The 17,195-nt window shown below is 38.8% G+C and overlaps 1 protein-coding gene across 5 annotated transcripts in view; it reads left to right on the top strand.

The window, feature by feature from the left end:
• LOC113489280 (scaffold attachment factor B1-like) overlaps positions 1-17,017 on the top strand; it is a 38,759-nt gene extending 21,742 nt beyond the window's left edge. Inside the window, exons 3-22 of one of the 5 annotated variants that reach the window (XM_026864890.1) lie at positions 749-838; positions 2,281-2,345; positions 2,434-2,712; positions 3,875-3,937; positions 4,764-4,791; positions 5,754-6,243; positions 6,670-6,719; positions 7,485-7,585; positions 8,575-8,724; positions 8,824-8,924; positions 9,870-10,015; positions 10,803-10,891; positions 11,429-11,565; positions 12,559-12,852; positions 13,395-13,532; positions 14,284-14,323; positions 15,136-15,248; positions 16,013-16,125; positions 16,334-16,400; positions 16,623-17,017. In XM_026864890.1, coding sequence (XP_026720691.1) covers positions 808-838; positions 2,281-2,345; positions 2,434-2,712; positions 3,875-3,937; positions 4,764-4,791; positions 5,754-6,243; positions 6,670-6,719; positions 7,485-7,585; positions 8,575-8,724; positions 8,824-8,924; positions 9,870-10,015; positions 10,803-10,891; positions 11,429-11,565; positions 12,559-12,852; positions 13,395-13,532; positions 14,284-14,323; positions 15,136-15,248; positions 16,013-16,125; positions 16,334-16,400; positions 16,623-16,749 — 2,622 coding nt within the window. In that variant the 5' untranslated portion in view covers positions 749-807 and the 3' untranslated portion in view covers positions 16,750-17,017. The other 4 variants (XR_003400021.1, XM_026864892.1, XM_026864891.1 and 1 more) reach the window with 4 other exon arrangements.
• Positions 17,018-17,195: the final 178 nt, after the last annotated feature.

Here is a 17,195-nt window from a genome sequence, read left to right as displayed (position 1 = left end):
AGGGGGATGGGGCCGCGGGGAGCGTGCGCCGGGTCCTCGGGTGGTTCAGTGGAGCCGGCCAGCCCCAGCGTGAGCGTTCCGAGCGTGGCCCCGCACTCGGCCATCCTAGGCTCGTGCCTGAGACCTCTGGAGGAGCGTATGAGCCGAGACTGGCGTTTCCATCTACGTAGCGAGCCCCCAGTCCGATTTCCTAGATACGCACAGCGCAGCGTGTCTGCCGTGGCATTCGGCTCAAGTGTTTCTAGCCTCATGCATCACTGGGCTTTCCTCCGTGCATTGAGTTCCTGGATTTACAGTTCGCTACGCTGTCTGCTAGGCTTTTTGCTGCGTACTGATTTTTTTTATTTTTTTTCCTGGCTGGTAGCCTGGACACTGTATTCTCGTTAGAATGTTTGGTATGTTAGTGGTATATGGACTGCCTACGTTGAACTGATGCTTGCTGTGTCCTAGAGCTGAGGTTCTTACTCTGTCTCAAGGTCCCGGGTATCAGTGCACTGTTGCAGACATTTTGTCTAGGTTATGCTGCTGACTGCTTTCCAGAAGCTTTACACCAACACATTACTGTTCCCCGTGTGCTCGTTGCTTTGATCTGGTAGTCTTTAGTTTGCATATTCAAGTTGCTGTTGTCTGATTTGAGGTGCTAGATTCTTGTTTCTGCCCTTGGCGTCCAGCTGTTGAACTCAACAGAAATGCACAAACAGTATTTTTCTGTCTATCTTGATGTCTGTCTTTATCTTTTCCCCTTAATAGGCTATTGAGGAGGAAGGGGGGAATCCTGATGAAATTCCAGTGGTTTCAGAAAATATCATGAAGAAAACTCCAAAAAGAAGCAGCAAAGGTACAGGGCAGTTAGAGAGGATCTCCACACGGTCCCCTTGGTTTTCTAGCAACTTTTACTTATGAAATGGAAGGTTACTAATCTTTATTCTGAAGTCTGCTTTTCCTTTTGGAAAAGTGCTTGGTTTAATTTTGATACCGTTGCTGAATGGAATGTTTTGCAGTTCCAATGCTATAGCTAACGTTACTTGCCTGAGCCAGATTTGGATAAAATGGTTCTCTGGAAGAAATTTAAGCAAGATTGAACTTTTGTTCCTCAGTTCTGACCTTTAATGCCATATGTTACTGGTACTCTTACCCACATTTGTGCTCAGGTTTCTAGGGATGGGTGGTATGGTATTAAACTTACTGGACATTTATTCACAGAACTTGTGAATTTAATAAGGCAGAAGTTGGTCCACTCGAAGGATCTGTTGGTTTTCTCAAAGTTCCTTGAGATCTGTAGCAGGAATTACTAAGTAACTAATCTGCTATTTTTCTAAGATTAATTAGCACAGTTTTTTATTTTCTTTTGTAATCAAATAACATTGAATTTTTTTTTATTAGACCTTGCAGAATAACTAGCTTAGATGAAGGATTTTTAATGAAATTATTAATTTTGGTTTACACTAAAATGTAGATTTGGGAGATGAAGTTCAAATGTTTTGCCAACTAATTTGTTTGACCCAGATTTTTGTTACTACATCCAGTATGGAGCAATATTACATTTACTTTCAAACTAAAATGTAAAGTTTTAACTGGAAAGAGACTAAATGTCACAACTGTGAGTAAAAACAGAGAGATCTTTGGTAATTTGATCACATTCATTTTCAAGTCTCAGAAAAATAATGTATGTTACAGCACTTTTAGTATTGGGATGGAAATAGGCATGATGTTCCTCTTGGCTCTAAAACACCTTTCCCTTTTTTATTGTAATGTGCTTGTAGTTTTTGAGGAAAACGACATTCATAAAAGATGAAACAACTACTTAGCTCAGAGTTTCAGGAGTTACTATTTGGTGCTGAAGCTAGCTTACTGTTTTCAGTAATGTCAGTTCCGATATAATGTGTCCAGCTAGTGACTGGAGCGCTGCAGTAATGCTTACATGTAGAGTGGGTTTTTTCATTGTTTTGTGTTGGGTTTTTTGTTTGGTTTCTTTTTTTTCTTCTAGTGAATGGTCTGTAAAGAAATAAAAGGCTGAGGTAATAAATTACTGCAACCTCAGCTGAGCCAAATGTTCTGGGGAGTTCACAGCAGTGCTTCTTGAACTCGTGACAGACCTTGGACTGTAGCATGTTGCATGTTTCTCAGTTACAGAACTGGGATGGTATATGAATACTCAGTTGTGGAAAATAAAGAAAAAGCAAATAACTAAACTGAATGGAATACCAACTCTGAAAAAGTAAAATTTGAAGGATACATATTGTTACCTTCTTTTCATTCTAATGATCATAATGTTGTTAGGACGTAGACCAGATGAAGAGGGAGTAGAAGATAATGGCCTAGAAGAGGATTCGGGAGATGGACAGGTATGTGAGGCTGTGTTTTAAGTGAAATAATTATAGCATTGCTCTAAAGTTACAATGACTATTATACATACTTTTTTTCTTTTTACAGGAGGATATTGAAGCAAGTTTGGATAACTTGCAGGATATTGACATGATGGATATTAGTGTGTTAGATGAAGCTGAAATAGATAATGGCAATGCGGTAGATTGCGGAGAGGATTACAGTGCTGATAATATTCTTGACTCACTGTCTGATAGTAAAGAAAATACAGATGCAGAAGTGAAAGAACTTCCAGATCAGCCTACAGAATATGCTGTAGGTAACTTGGAGGCATCCCCACAATTTTCAGAAATTAAAGAAGAATCAAGAGAAATACCAGTAGCGATGGTATGCATCTCTTATGTGTGTGGAATCAGATTAATTTTTCCTTTTTAAATTTTTTTTTTTATTAAATAGCAAAACACTAGCTAAAGAGTGTTTGAAATGATTTGGGGTTCTACTAGTTCTCATGGTCGTTGCTTTTTCTTCTACATATTTGTAGAAATAGCATTTTTGATTTTAAAATGCTTAGATGTTGTTTGTACACATATAACTGTACAAATTAATCCAGAAAGGCTTTTGTTTTAATCATGCTTTGATCTCTCTGATTCACTTTATGTTTACATTCCCATTTTTGTGTTTTTCCTTTACTTAGGAGGACATGTGAGGTGTACAAATGCTGTAGCCTTATTTACTTCACTTCAGCTGAACAGCAACATTCTGGGAACTATATTCTAGATTATTTTTCTGTTATGATAGGGTCTTGCAGTTACTCAGTTGTTGAAAGTATTTTTATGTTGGTTTTCCATGTTCTGGTGTTGCACTGTTTATTTGACATTATCCATCTGGGCTAGAAGATAATTTTTCCCCAAAGTCAAGTGTTTAGCTCCTGAAATGTACAACAAAGCATTTGAAGAGAGTTATTCCTGTCCTGTCTAATGGAGAGGTATTAGACTCTTTGTTGTGTGTGCACATTGTGTCATCAGTCAGGACTACAAGATTCTAAAATTTAATGGTGCCTGTCCCCAATCTGAATGCTGTAGAAATAAGCTTAACCCCCTATCCCCAAGCATATCCCACCAGACACAAGTCAAATAGAAGTAAACAGAAAATAGTTTTTTTCAGTTACTAAACTACTGGTGTCCAGGTCAGGCCCTGCAGTCTTCTTTCATCAGTAAAGAAAACGGTTATTGAGGCCCACAGACTTTTTGGCTCTATGTTGTTCCTGTAGAAAAGAAAGAGTAAGAGAGTTTGCTGTTGGAATCTCCACCCTTAAAAGATTTTTCTGACCTGACCAATGTATTTGAGAGGTAATGAAGAAGCTTATTCAGTTGGTGGGGATTGGGAAGAGGTGTGGGGGTCATTGGTCAGTTTTTACCCTTGTTGGTTGTTCGCTTAATATCAGTTGTCAGTTGTCAGTGAAAGTAAAATCTTCGCTTTCTCGTTCAGGCTTCATTTGCTGTACCATTCTTTTATAGATAACAAAATGTCTTCCGTTTATTTTTTAAAGGTAGAGGTTGAAGATGTTGGAGACAGTTTAGATGCTGCTTCATCTGATTTAACTGTAATAAAGGTAAATGGTAATCAGATTTTCTTTACAAACAAAAGGGCATAATATATGCCATATAAACTGTATGCTGAAACAGTATGTGTAGGAGTAGTACACTGTGGATGCATTCTTATTCTACAAAGAATAGAAACTAATGCCTTCCTAATTGAATCATGTGGACAGAGATACATATATTTATATCTATATCTATATCTATCTGTATATCTATCAGGTCATATATAGATAATGTATGTATCCTACTGAGTTTGAGTGTTAGGCTGGAATCTTTTTCTCTGTTGTATAAACCAACTCAGTGCCTTACATTATATCTAACTTCTGTTAAAAGCATAGGCATCACATGTTGACAAGAAAGCTGAAATTGATCTATTCCTGAAATACAGGCCTTGTTTCCAGATCACTTGTGGTAGGTTAAGGACACTTGTAGCTCCAGGTAAAGCTGGCATTTCTATCAATCCTGTTTTCAGAAAGCAGACTTTGTAATGTAGACTCTAGAGAAGGGTAACATGAAGATAAACTATGTTCTATGCTACTTACATTTGTTGATTTATTTACCTGTGCAAATGCGTACTGTGTGTTCACAGTGTCTGAATTTGAGAAAGACTGAAGTTTTTACACATCTGGTAAAATCTGAAGATGTTAAAAAATAACATTAAACCTTGTGAGAAATTTATTTAAAATTCAACATTTTCAGAGTTGACAGAGGCTAAATTTATATAGTTACTCCTTAAATTCTGTAATGTCTTGGGGGGATGAGAGGTGTCATTCAGAATAACATTATGACTTATGAAATACTGATATTTCTCCTTTTTAAAAATTTTTTTCACTGCAGGAACTTGAAGAGTTACCTTCGGAGCCAGGTACTGTGTTTTGGGTTTTGTGATTTTATTGGGTTTTTTGTTTGGTTTTGGTTTTTTGTTTGTTTAAATTAAAAAAAAAAAAGTTCTGGGGATTGAAACAGTTCCATTCTTCATTTAATTATTTTTGTGTCCCTGGTTGTGGTTTTTTTTTAATGCATTACTGTAGCGTATGTTATTATAGTGGACAATCCAGGTCATGCAGGGCCATAGAGATTGGAAACCCAGTCATATCACCAGATCTGTGAATAACTTCTTTTTGAAAACATGTATTTAATGTAAAGAAATGGTTCCATAGAACTGTTACCTACAGTGGTATTAAGGAATGAGCCTTAAAAATGTGAAGGTTCTGAAAACAGATCTTGTGATATCACACTGTACTGTAGTTCTATGAATATAAATACGGGAGTGTAGGTAAAACACAGCTTTGGTACAGAACAGAAATTAAAGAGTGACTGGACCTCAGAAGAAGGAATGCGCTATCATCGCAGGAATTTTCTACAGATCCTATTCGCTTTCTGGACTGAAAACGCACTCATGCACCATCAGAAGATGCCCAGTTCTCATGTTGGACTGTCTGCTAAAAGAATTTCAGAGAAATTTAAAAATTGAACCCTCAGTGCCTTGATACGTTCAGTTAAGCATCTTGGACTCTGGAAGCTAACTAGAGAAGAAACAGAGCTGAACGATTTCATGAAGAATATCAAGGATGAGCCAGAAGGTTTTTGTTAAGTCTGTGGGGGCATTTTTCTTCCCTGTTAACATATTAGGGCTGATTTGGTAGTTTGTCAGACAGCAGTTAGCGTAGTACTTTTAACACTGTGTACACTAGGGTTTTCCAATCTCTGTGTAGCTTAGAAGTTCTCTTGGTGTTAGTGTGGCAGCCATGCCAGTTCCACATTTGTGATTGCTGTATTTCCCTGGTGATTAAATCTTGTGCCATTCTATTCCTGTTAAATCCGTAGAAAATGAGAAAATACTCGACATTTTGGGGGAAACTTGTAAATCTGAACTACTTAACGAAGAAACTTCTGAAGCGGAGCGGCCACATGCACAGGAAGCAAGTAACGTGGTGCCAGGCAAGAGGCTAGCGGAGGAAGAGGACGCTCTTGCTGCCGCTCAGTTGGAGGAAGATGCTTTAGATTTGGACAGCAAATCGGCACAAGCTATGGCAAGGAAGGAAGCAAAGCGTTTAGTTGTAGCAAAAGGGGAGACAAGTGAACAGACAATAGAGGAAGAGAAACCGGACTCTGAATCTTTAGTAGTAGAGACCCTAAGCGATCAGAGTAGCAAACGCTCCCAAGGCCTGGAAGCCTCTAGTGGGGAAACAGCGGAAAAAGGCGCAGGTCCCGAAGCCAAAGAAGATGCCAAGAAAACAGAAGACAAAGCTAATTCTGAGGAATCCCCTGCTACTAAAGAGTCCTCAACCAGTGAGGGCGGTGATCAGAAAAAGAGGTTTGTTTTTTCTCCGTTATAGACCAGATGCTATCTTTTTTTCATTGGTCGTTAAGTGATGCGAATAAGCTGTTTCCTTCAATTGGCCACCGAGACTGATGAAATTGTAGCCTAGTCCTAAAGAGTCTGTTTTATTTCTCCATGTGCAGATTTTTTTTTTTTTTAAACACAGAGGGGTTGATTTCTTTCCTTCCTCAACCTTCAAAGGTTGTTTTCTTAAATTACTCTTATTTCTGTCATCTGCAAAACAGAATTGACCATTTAAGGATACGAATCCCATATTTCCTGTCACTCTTCTATAAATTTGCAGAAATAGACTTTATTTCAGAACTAATTTACTGGTAGGTATCCAGTTTTAGTGCACAACCTAGAATTAATGTTCTCTTTGCATATTATTGGTTGAATAATGTGGTGTTTTGTCTTTAGCCCTGTTGAGGAGGACAGAGATACAAAGATAATCTCAAAGGATGAGAAAGGTAAGGGTTTTTTTTTTTTTTTAAAATGTACAAATGACTTGGAAAAATATGGTAATGGGGTCAAATCTAACCATTTCTTGTGACTCAGTTGTAGTAAGGTGAACATTGAATGGAGACTAATAAGAGTTCTGCTTGCTTTTTGACGCCTTTCTTGCATTGGTTTTTTTTTGTGTCTTAATTGCCTAAATATGTGCCCATATTCACTGTAATAGTTATAGCGGAGTGGTAGCTTTGTGAATGGTGATAGATAGCGGCAAGACCAGGACTTGTCTGAAAAATCTCAACAGATGCCTAAATATATAGGTTTATACTCTGAGTGACAGTTCTGGAGGTGACTGTTAATTTAGTGAACTCTCAATGCAGTTGTAACAGAGGCCTTCAAAGCATGACTTGTAAATTACATTTCATATAACTTCTGTAACCTTACTAATTGTGACAGGCTTTTTTAGAAAAACAAGTATCTTGTAAATTAACATTTAATACTTTGTAGTTCTCATAGAAGCGATTGAAGTGTAGTAATACAATACGTAGATGAAAACTCATTGAGACTACTCAAATATACATCAGGTATGCACTTCAGAGGTTCATTTATGCAGGCTGCAATGTGTTTATTGATTTTTTTTTTTTAAGATTGGAAGACATAAAAGTAAAATTGCGTTTGAATAGGTTTCTGAAGAAAAAAAAACATTTGTAGGGTGTTTAGTTTTTCACTGTTGCATTCTCGTGCTACATGGTCCTTTTATGTTTGGCTTTTTTGTACCTTAGGCCGTGCTGGTAGTGGTTCTGGCAGAAATTTGTGGGTTAGTGGACTTTCATCCTCTACTAGAGCTACAGACTTGAAGAATCTTTTCAGCAAGTATGGGAAGGTATGTAGTGGTTATGTAAATTAAGAAACCATTTTATTGAAAAAGGATGACCCTAAATTTAGCTCTTATTTTTCCTAATTAATAACTGCATAGGCTAAACACTTAACTTTCAGATACAGATTTTGAAAAGAATGCTAGAAACTAACATACTTTATAAAGACGGTTGTCTGACATGCAGCCTAGGAGTGACAGAAATTCAGGTTTCAGAGAATCTGTGCAGATACCTGTAAGAATGAGGCAATTATTGACAGGAGAGTCTGGTGGGTTGTCATCGAGTGCACTATAGTCTAAGTATACCTCTTGGGTGTCCGGCTATAGTTAATGCTCTTCTAAACTGTTCCATTTCAAGGGGTATTCCTTTGAGAAATCTAGTCTTTGAGGGCAGGCTTCCATTTGTTCTTCAGTGCCAGTTAGGTTATGAGAGCAGAAGTTGCGGAAGGGAATTCTTTCCATGACCATCTCCCCTTCCTCCTAATACATTTCTGAACGTAACATTAAATGTTTGTGTTGCTAAGCGTGTGCCTCTGTGCTGTCAGAGATTGTCGTCTGTGGATAGAAATTAGCAGAGGTGTCCTGTAAGAAATGACAAAGTGGCAGTAGTTCCTGTTTTATACTTTTTTTCAGAACAGGTAGAATAATCTTGAATTTGAACACTTTCATCTGTGTTTGTGTTGCTGTTGACAAGGGTGTAAATGCTGTTCACATGATACTCTGTTAAGTAGTTTAGTCATGCACTTCTAGAACGCGGTTGCCTGACAGTATAGAGGTCAAGTTAAAACGGTAACGTTTGCTGCCTGTCATATAAGCCTAGCGCCGCTGTCTTCTGAGAATGCTGATGAAACATTGTGTGCCAAGCATATTTCCTCCCTGTTAAAAGGAGCTAAGTGCTACACCGTGTGGTACTGGTGGACAGAGCTGCTCAGGTGGTGACTAAGTTAGAACTTATTTGGCGACAGATCTGCAAACACAGGATAATTTTTCTCCCAAAGGTGGTCGGTGCAAAAGTAGTGACAAATGCTCGCAGTCCTGGTGCTCGCTGTTATGGCTTTGTTACAATGTCAACATCTGAAGAAGCCACTAAGTGTATTAATCATCTCCACAGAACAGAGCTGCACGGAAAAATGATTTCTGTGGAGAAGGTAAGCGGTAGCTGCTTTTGTGACAGTGTAATGAAAATAAAAGTGTGTGAGTTTAATGTCTGTCTCTTATTGTAAAAATATTTCTGGCTAAAATTCTAGGCAAAAAATGAACCAGCTGGGAAAAAGCCTTCAGACAAAAAGGAGGGTGAAACAAGGAAGGAAAAAGACAGGCACCATTCTGCAGAGTCCAAATCTGAGAAGTAAAGTGTTTTATGCTATTTTTCTATGTTTAAAGGCTACTCATTTGAAATGCAGCCACATGACCAAAGTGAACAGTAACTGTAGTAAATCTGTTTGCTGCCTCATACTGCATCTGAAATAAGAGCAATATTTGAGAAGGTGAAATCTGTGTTCTGCAGCAGCAAGTGAATCTTAATTGGCCCTCTGTTCAGAAAGATGGAGCTCTTTGGGGTTTAGTATCAAAACTTGACAGTTATATCAGGAGATGGCTAATGAACTCATTTCTAGATAAACCAATATTTTTATCAGAATAATTCATCTTCTGATGTGACTCTGACTTGGTCTGCTCTTCGCAATGACAAATATTTCCAGGATTTCAGTCTGTCTTTTTGATAGGCTGTTTGCACAGTTAGTGAGTGATCGGTATTTGTTTTCCAAGTGGTCTGTTGCTTTTAAAAGAGGCATTTTGCTTTACTACTTTTTGTTCTCTTGTAACATTTTAAAAGATTTGGCAGAGGAGATGCTTTGGCAGGCTGGCCTGCTTGCATGTGGTGTTTTAAGTTATTTGTTTACAAAAGCTCTTCTGGGGAAGCTCAGCCTTTACCTGGGTGGGCTCTCTTACCCCTGTGCTAGACATGAACTAATAGGCAGAACAGAAAACATTACTCCTAGCAGCTGAAGTCTCCAAATACTCAGAAGGATTATCTATTGTTTCTCACTTAGCTTAGTATTGTTTGCTGCTCTTAATCATTTGTACAAGTATACATTGGCTTCAGCACAGCAGCATGGAAGGTACTGGGAGGGGGTTTTCTGAGAGTATGTTTTAGAGGATTTTTGTGTTTTGGTTTTTAGGGTTGAGTGATTTGGGGTTGGTTTGGGGGTTTTTTTGGACGTGGTTGGCTTGATGGGAGTGGTTGTATAGTGCATTTTGTTAGGTTCTGTATTAAAGCAAAGTTCACCTATAGGTCTGTTGGTATTAAGAAGGAGGAGAAGACCGACAGAAGAGAAGATGCTAAGAAATCAGAAAAAGATGGAAAAGATGAAAAAGAAGGAAAAGAGAAAGATGAACAAAAGGCCGGATCCTGTGATCGATCTAGGGCAAGCAAATCAGGTAATTCTAGTTGCCTTTCAGAAATGTTTTCAAGCATACTTATTTAAAAAAAAAAGTAAAAATTAAACTGGTACAACCACTGTGACAAAGCTTCTACTTTGCATCCAGAAAAATTTCCCTTATCAGCCAAGTAGGAAATGTAGGACCAAGCGTAAAGTTTTAGAATCTTGGTTGATGAGAAGACTTCAGCTTGTGCAAAACTCAGTGTTCTTATTGGGTGTGATTTAGTAATTCGGTAAAAAGACTATGAGGCGTACTTAGTAATACTGAGGTTTTCTTGTTGGACAGAAAATACCAGAAAAATACCTTGAAAACTTTTTTTGTGACTTGGAATTCTAGTAACTTAGCAACAGTTTTTATAATTACTGGGCTTTAAATACTTGAAATGGTAAAGTCTGAATTTTATGGAACTACTGCTAGGTTTAGACCTAACAGTGTGTGGTTCTTTATGCTTTATTTTTGGTTTTCTTTTGTTTGGTTGTTTTTTTTAACTGTGGCAAAGGAACATGTTTTGCAGATGGAAGAATGAAATTAAATTTGCTTTCTTTTAACTGTCATCCCTGCCAGAAAAAAATACTCTTAGTTTTGTCATAGCTTTACTGCCCTCAATCCCCAACTTGGCCAAATCTTGGTAAGCTATTTAAATCATAAATGTAATCTTCCATAAGTTATTTTAAACCTCAGTAAAATAACTTTTTACCGCTAAGTATCTTGAAAATTTTGGATCTTGCAAGACTTTTTGTATATCTTGCATATTATTTATTCTCAGATATATTTTGTATTCTAGCAAGTCGAGGAGCTGAAAGGACAGTGGTAATGGACAAATCTAAAGGAGAACCAGTTATTAGTGTGAAAACTTCTACATCAAAAGAGAGGGTAAGTACAACTTCGAGAAGCCTTTGTGTAACAATAGGTGTCAAATAGCTTTAGATGCATGTATTTGAAAGTGGGTTTTTTTTTGCCTTGCATATTTGGAAGAGTTATAAAAGGATAACTTTTTAGAAGGCATTAAGGTGTAAATGATGGTGCAGAAGTAAATGCTTATGCTTCACCACCTTTATAGTTTTTGTTGCTGCTGCCTTAGTTGAAGTAGAGTTGCAATGTGAGAATGCTGTTAAGATGATGATTGTAGAGTGTGGTAACTAGTGACCTTTAAAACGGTGTATCATTTTCCACCAGTGAAAGTCAGATCATGTGTTCTTAGTATTTATATATATTTAAAGTCTTTAGAAGTTCTAGCCAAATTCGGGGTACTTTCCCTGATCTGCTTTTCCATGAAATTCCAACATTATTTACCCCGAGAAGGTATTGTACTCTGTTTTGCTCAGGTCAGCATAAGGTAGGCCTTTTGCCTAAGAACTTTAGCTGACCACAGTGTATTTTTAGCTAATGTATTGTTTTTATTTAAATCAGAGTACAAAAAGCCAGGATCGCAAATCTGAGAGCAAAGAAAAGCAAGATATTTTATCATTTGATAAAATCAAAGAACAGCGAGAACGTGAACGTCAGAGACAGAGGGAGCGAGAAATCAGGGAAACAGAAAGACGCAGGTGAGTTTTTCACAGTTTTGCTCTAAACTTTGAATGGCATTTGGTTTTACTTCCCTTATCCGTGTTTCTGACCAGGCTGCAAAGTTGTGAAGTAGTGTTGTGCTGGCCCTCCAACATACTGATTTGATACTGTTCTGTTGCTAGAACAGACCTGATGCCAAATTATGCAGGTTTTTAGTACTGAAATTGATCTTCTCTAAGCCTATGCTTTTTGTGCGACTCTTGCTGAATAACAACTTTCTAGGTGCTTTCAGTTCTTGTGTTCCACTTGATCAGATTTGAATTTACATAATTGATTTTTTTTTTTCCCCGGAGTTCAAAAATACTTTCTATTTGTCAGACTTCTGTCTTAGGACGCGCTGTGCTTTATGAAAGCTTTTTCAGAGCTGACTTAGAGTAGATATCATGTTACTTAGGCAGAATGCTTACCCTTTCTTCTTTCATCTGTTCGTTACTTGCCCACCATCCCACTAAGCAGCTCTGATTTAGTTGGGAAGATGTCGTTCGCGTTTAAGCAGGTAGTGGGAAGAATGTAGAAACTTTTTTTTTTTTTTTTAAAAAGCAAACAAGAAACCCCACTGTGTGAACCAGCAGAACCACAAAACCACACAGATGAAACGCAAATAATAAATTTATTCTCATTACCTCATGACCTGGGGGATCTCTGCAGCAGCACCAGGGCAGAGGAATGCAAGTGGGGACGCTGGCACCATGGAGCTTGGTCCTTTCTAGCCAGAAAGAGGAGAAGAAAGAAAAGATCTCAAACCTGCTGCTTTCACCTGTATATATTGTGAATTTTTGCAGGCATAGCTTTCCACTGTGCTTTGATCTTGCCCACATCAGGGCAGGAATCTCAAGAACGATAGGTAGGGTGCCTCTGAGTCCCCCAGAGGCCTGTATTACCTAAATTCAGACATCTACCTGTCAAGCACACAAAACTAAACAATAATTAGTATGATACATGTGAAAACAAAACATCTCTTTTCCAATTAGAGAGAGAGAGAGGCGAGAACGAGAACAACGACTTCAAGCTATTCATGAGCGGGATGAAAGGCAGAGGCTTCAGAGAGAACGAGAAAGACTTGAATTTCAAAGGCAGCGGCTTGATAGAGAGCGCTTGGAGAGAGAGAGATTAGAGAGAGAAAGAATGCACATAGAGCAGGAAAGGAGACGAGAACAGGAACGGATCCAGCGAGAGAGGGAAGAGCTGCGACGTCAGCAGGAACAGCTACGCTACGAACAAGAGCGGCGATCTGCCATGAGAAGGCCTTACGATCCTGATGGCAGGTAACAGTGACCGTGATGAGATTCCAAACTCCTCAGCCGCATCCAGTTACAGATAAAGCATTCTAAAGCCTATGTAAATTCTGAGTACTTTTGCTAAAGCAGTCATGGGAGCTCACAACCGAAAAACTCTTTACGTGTTGCTTTTAACACTTTAATACCAATCTTGAGAAAGAGCAAACGTCATACTCGTATACCTGTAAGCACAATTTTATTACAACAGGATTAAAATTCTTATTTCCAAAAGAGGAGTGACAAAGAATAGAAACCATGCGTTTTGTCTCCAAAGTAGAATTGGTAGGGGGAACAGATACTCATTCTCTTCTTGCATCAGCACATACTGAGATTAAGATTTTTGTATAGTGTCAATACACCTAGCTTCCTCTGAAACTGGAATGTGATGCCTGCTTAACACACAAGGGGTTTGATTATAGATCAAAAATAATTGTTAGGGTAATTGGATTAAATGAGGTTGGATAACACGAGAGGAGGAGAGGAAAATTGTTTTGAGATTGTTAGTAATCGTGACCTTTTTTTTTTGGTAGGCGAGATGACCCATACTGGCCAGAGGCAAAGCGAATGGCAATGGATGATAGGTATCATTCTGAATTTAGCCGTCAAGACCGATTCCACGACTTTGACCACAGGGATCGTGGCCGATACCAAGATCATTGTATGGACAGGTTGGCAAGGCAGTGCCTTTTCTTCCTGTATCTTTATGGGAATGAGGTGTCTTTTTGTGGCTTACTAATGGCTTCAATGGTGTCAAAACAGAAGAGTGAAACAAATGGCCCTTGTGCATTTCTTGTGTCTAATTTTATATGTGCTGGCAATCATGTGTTTCCATCATTTATGAACATATCAGAAAGAGGTCAAGTCCTAATGTAGTCCACTGTGATGCCAAGGGAGATCCTACAGCTTCTCTCAGGATGTATGGAAATCTGGTCTATGACTCCCTGTTGCTTAGTCTAAGATTTAGCCATTTCCTTTTGCTTCAGAACTTTCCCTGCTTTCATCTTTGCAGCCTAGCTAACTCAGATTATTAGTTCCACAGAATGCAAGAAATAATTTGTGTAGTGCTATTGAGACTTCTGTTTTGCTCTCAAAGGATCTTTGGCAAAACCCACGCTGCTTTGCTTTTGCTGGTAACTCATTTCTGATACTGGTAGGTTCACTCAAGTATTCTTCCTTGGTACCATTGAGTACCTGACCATGCCACAGTGATGCCTTGCTTACCCATATTATAGTCATGGATGTTACTTTGATCTCTTTCTATGCTACAAAACAACTTATTTGAGTGTTGTGCCACTAAACAAATATTGGCCTTCAAATTTACAGCCTAATGAAGATAAATTTTCACGTGCTATTTCATACAGACATCTGAATTACGATTACTGTGCTGATTCAGCTGAAACTTCTCTTTTTTTCTTCCAGAAGAGACAGTTCAAGAGGAATACCAGATAGAGACGGGCAGGTGGGTTATACCTAAGTAACTGCTTCATTTAAAAACCCAAACTGATGCCAAAGTGGAAAGAACAGAGTGCACGTGCAGTCTGGTTCTTAAATGCAACCACCACTGGGTTTAAGCTGTTCAAGCAGCAACTGGTTTTCCATGCTAACGTGCAGAATGTAATTTACTAAGTTACCTGCTCACTTGGGGCAGTAGCCACAGATTGGGGTGGGGAGAAACCTCCAAGCAATGGGAGCTATGGTACATCATCTTTTCAGGCTGGAACATGGTGATAAAAGTTTTCAGGTTTTTACCATCTTGTCTGCATCGCGTTAAGAGGTAGTTACTGTAGCGTCTTAAACTTAGCTGGTGAGGGATCCCTCTGGCTTTTATCCAAATGGTTTGTAGAAAACAGCTGGGGTTACAGTGGAACAAGGCAAATGACTGGAAAAGGACAGGTGTGAAGACAGTACTGAGAGATCAACCTGTCAAAAAACCTCAGTTTTGAGTAGAGGTAGAAAGTAGGTAGATCTTCTATGTTAAAGTTAAAAATCCAGAACTAGAATGTAAATCCACTAAAAAAACCTTAAAAACACCCTACCAAGCAAATAACCCCCACCCCCTACCGAACAAAAAGCCGCCTCCCACCAATGAGTTGAGCAAATCTGCCTGAATTACACACAGTGGCAACAATGGAACTGGTAAAAAATGAGACAGCTACCGTATTGTTTTCCAACAGCTTATAGAAAGGCAACCTCTGAGGATCTGATTTTTTGCAATCCTGAAAGAAAACCTGTATTGACTTGTAGCATAATTCTGTACCGTTTGCCTTCCAGCATTACCCAGATGAACGCCATGGAGGGCCCGATCGTCACACTCGTGATAGTTGGGGTGGCTATGGGTCTGACAGAAGAATGACTGAAGGGAGAGGAATACCTCCCCAAACCCGGTTAGTGCATATGAAATAAGGGAAGTGATTTGTTGATTCTTAAAACTTTAATGCTCAGTGAACCTTTGAAGGGTGACAGCAGAAGCAGTTTGACAAGTGTGAATCCTCTCTCCAGGTAGTTTCTTCCAGTATCTGGAGAAGCAAGGAATTCACACACGTAGCTCCCCCGTGCATCAGGAGAAGGGAGCGTTGTAGCGAGTACAGAAGTGCTGCTGCTCAGCTCATAGCTGGTCTTCTTGGAAATAATTTTATTTTCTGCAAACGAGATTCAGTCCTGTACTGGATGCTCCTGTAACACCTTCCAGAGTTACATTGGTGGCTAGTCAGGTTTTAAGGACATAGAGTCAGAATCTGCAATGGTGGAGGTGGGAAGCTGAGACTCATCTGGAATCATAGCGGTTTCTCTTTAAACCAGCTAGATGAGCCAGGTGTTTTTCACATTCATAACATTGAGTTCTACGTAAATATAACAGACAGAGGAATGGCAGTCAATGAATTGTTCCATGTCTGAGTATTTTAGATCATTGTGATACTAATTATGTCTCTAGATAAGAAGATGACAAGCTTTGTTGTGCAAAGGATGCTGTTCAGCAAGTTTGTGTCATTTTTCTTTGACCGGTTTTACTGCAATGATTAGGTGGCTATAGATACAGCTTGATTAACAATTTTAATACACTTTCATATGGGGTACACTGTTTGGCTTCACCCTATGCTGCTAAATGGGTAAGGGACACACCTAGAAGATGTTCTTTTATTTTTTTAAGAGATGGACGTGACTGGGGAGATCATGGTCGAAAGTTAGAGGGGCATCAAGATCGTTCATGGCAGGGAAATGTGGATGGAGGAATGATGGGACGGGATCATGAGAGATGGCAAGGTACACTTGCTGCTTACCAGTGTGATCGTGGTTTTTTTTCTATGAATTACTGCTGCTGAAATTGTAGCAGTAGTTAAAATTCCTATGGAGCTTTAACAGCATTACCAAGAACGCAAATAAAATTCTGGGAACGAGGTGGCTTTTTTATTAGGAAAACACAGAAGTCTGTATTTTTTTGTCTTTTTGTCTTTTTTTTTTTTTAAATTAGGTGGTGATAGAAGCATGCCTGGTCAGTCAGGACCAGGCCATGTGATGAATCAAGGAGGGATGTCGGGGTAAGAAGCTTTGTCAGAGCGCTTTATAATGTTTTTATAATAGTTGACCAATCTTTATAAAAGAAGAAATTCTCTGTCAATTGTGAAAAATACTACTTTCACCTTCTACTTAACTATGGATTGGCAAGTAGAAAAAAAAACCCTAAGCAAACATCTTTTCTCAGAGTCACGGTAGTATTAACTTTTCTGGGCAACTTTCAGTTTATCTGGTCTTGTTTTTAGGCGCGGAGGCTTCACGCAAGTTGGAAACCAGAGCCAGATGATGCAGAGTAGCGGAATACAAGGAACGTTTGTGGGCCAAGAGCGGACAAACAGACCAACTGAACCTCGTTTTACCCGCCGCTACTGAAAGCCCTATATATATATATACTTACATAAATATATCTTTTTTTAATGCCAGATGACAGTGGTGGTGAGTTTTATTAAAACAAGGTCACCTTGAATTTGTGATTACAAAAAGCAAGACTGCTGCTGTGTTATAGCCAAATAATGTCAACGTGTCAGTTTGGTTTCTTTTTTTTTTTTGTAATAAATGTGTTCTTGGTCAAACATCACAAGGTTTCTGTTAACAAAACATTCCATTTTTCAAAAATAATAAAATCAGTTTATGGCTACTACTTTCTTGCTTCTAGAGTCTTGAAGGAGGATAGGAGGCATTAAAGGAAAGGGAGAATTTGCTTACCACACCATGAGATCCCAAGGGATAGTTACCAAATAGTTACCCCCTCAGAACAGTCTCCCTGAAATGGTCCCTCCCCAAATAGTCTGTGTTGTCATGTGTCGTTTCCCCCCCCC

This window comes from Athene cunicularia, assembly GCF_003259725.1.
Source record: "Athene cunicularia isolate RWA chromosome 28 unlocalized genomic scaffold, athCun1 chr28_part1, whole genome shotgun sequence".
NCBI lineage: Eukaryota > Metazoa > Chordata > Aves > Strigiformes > Strigidae > Athene > Athene cunicularia.
This window is presented reverse-complemented; position numbering and strand designations above follow the sequence as displayed.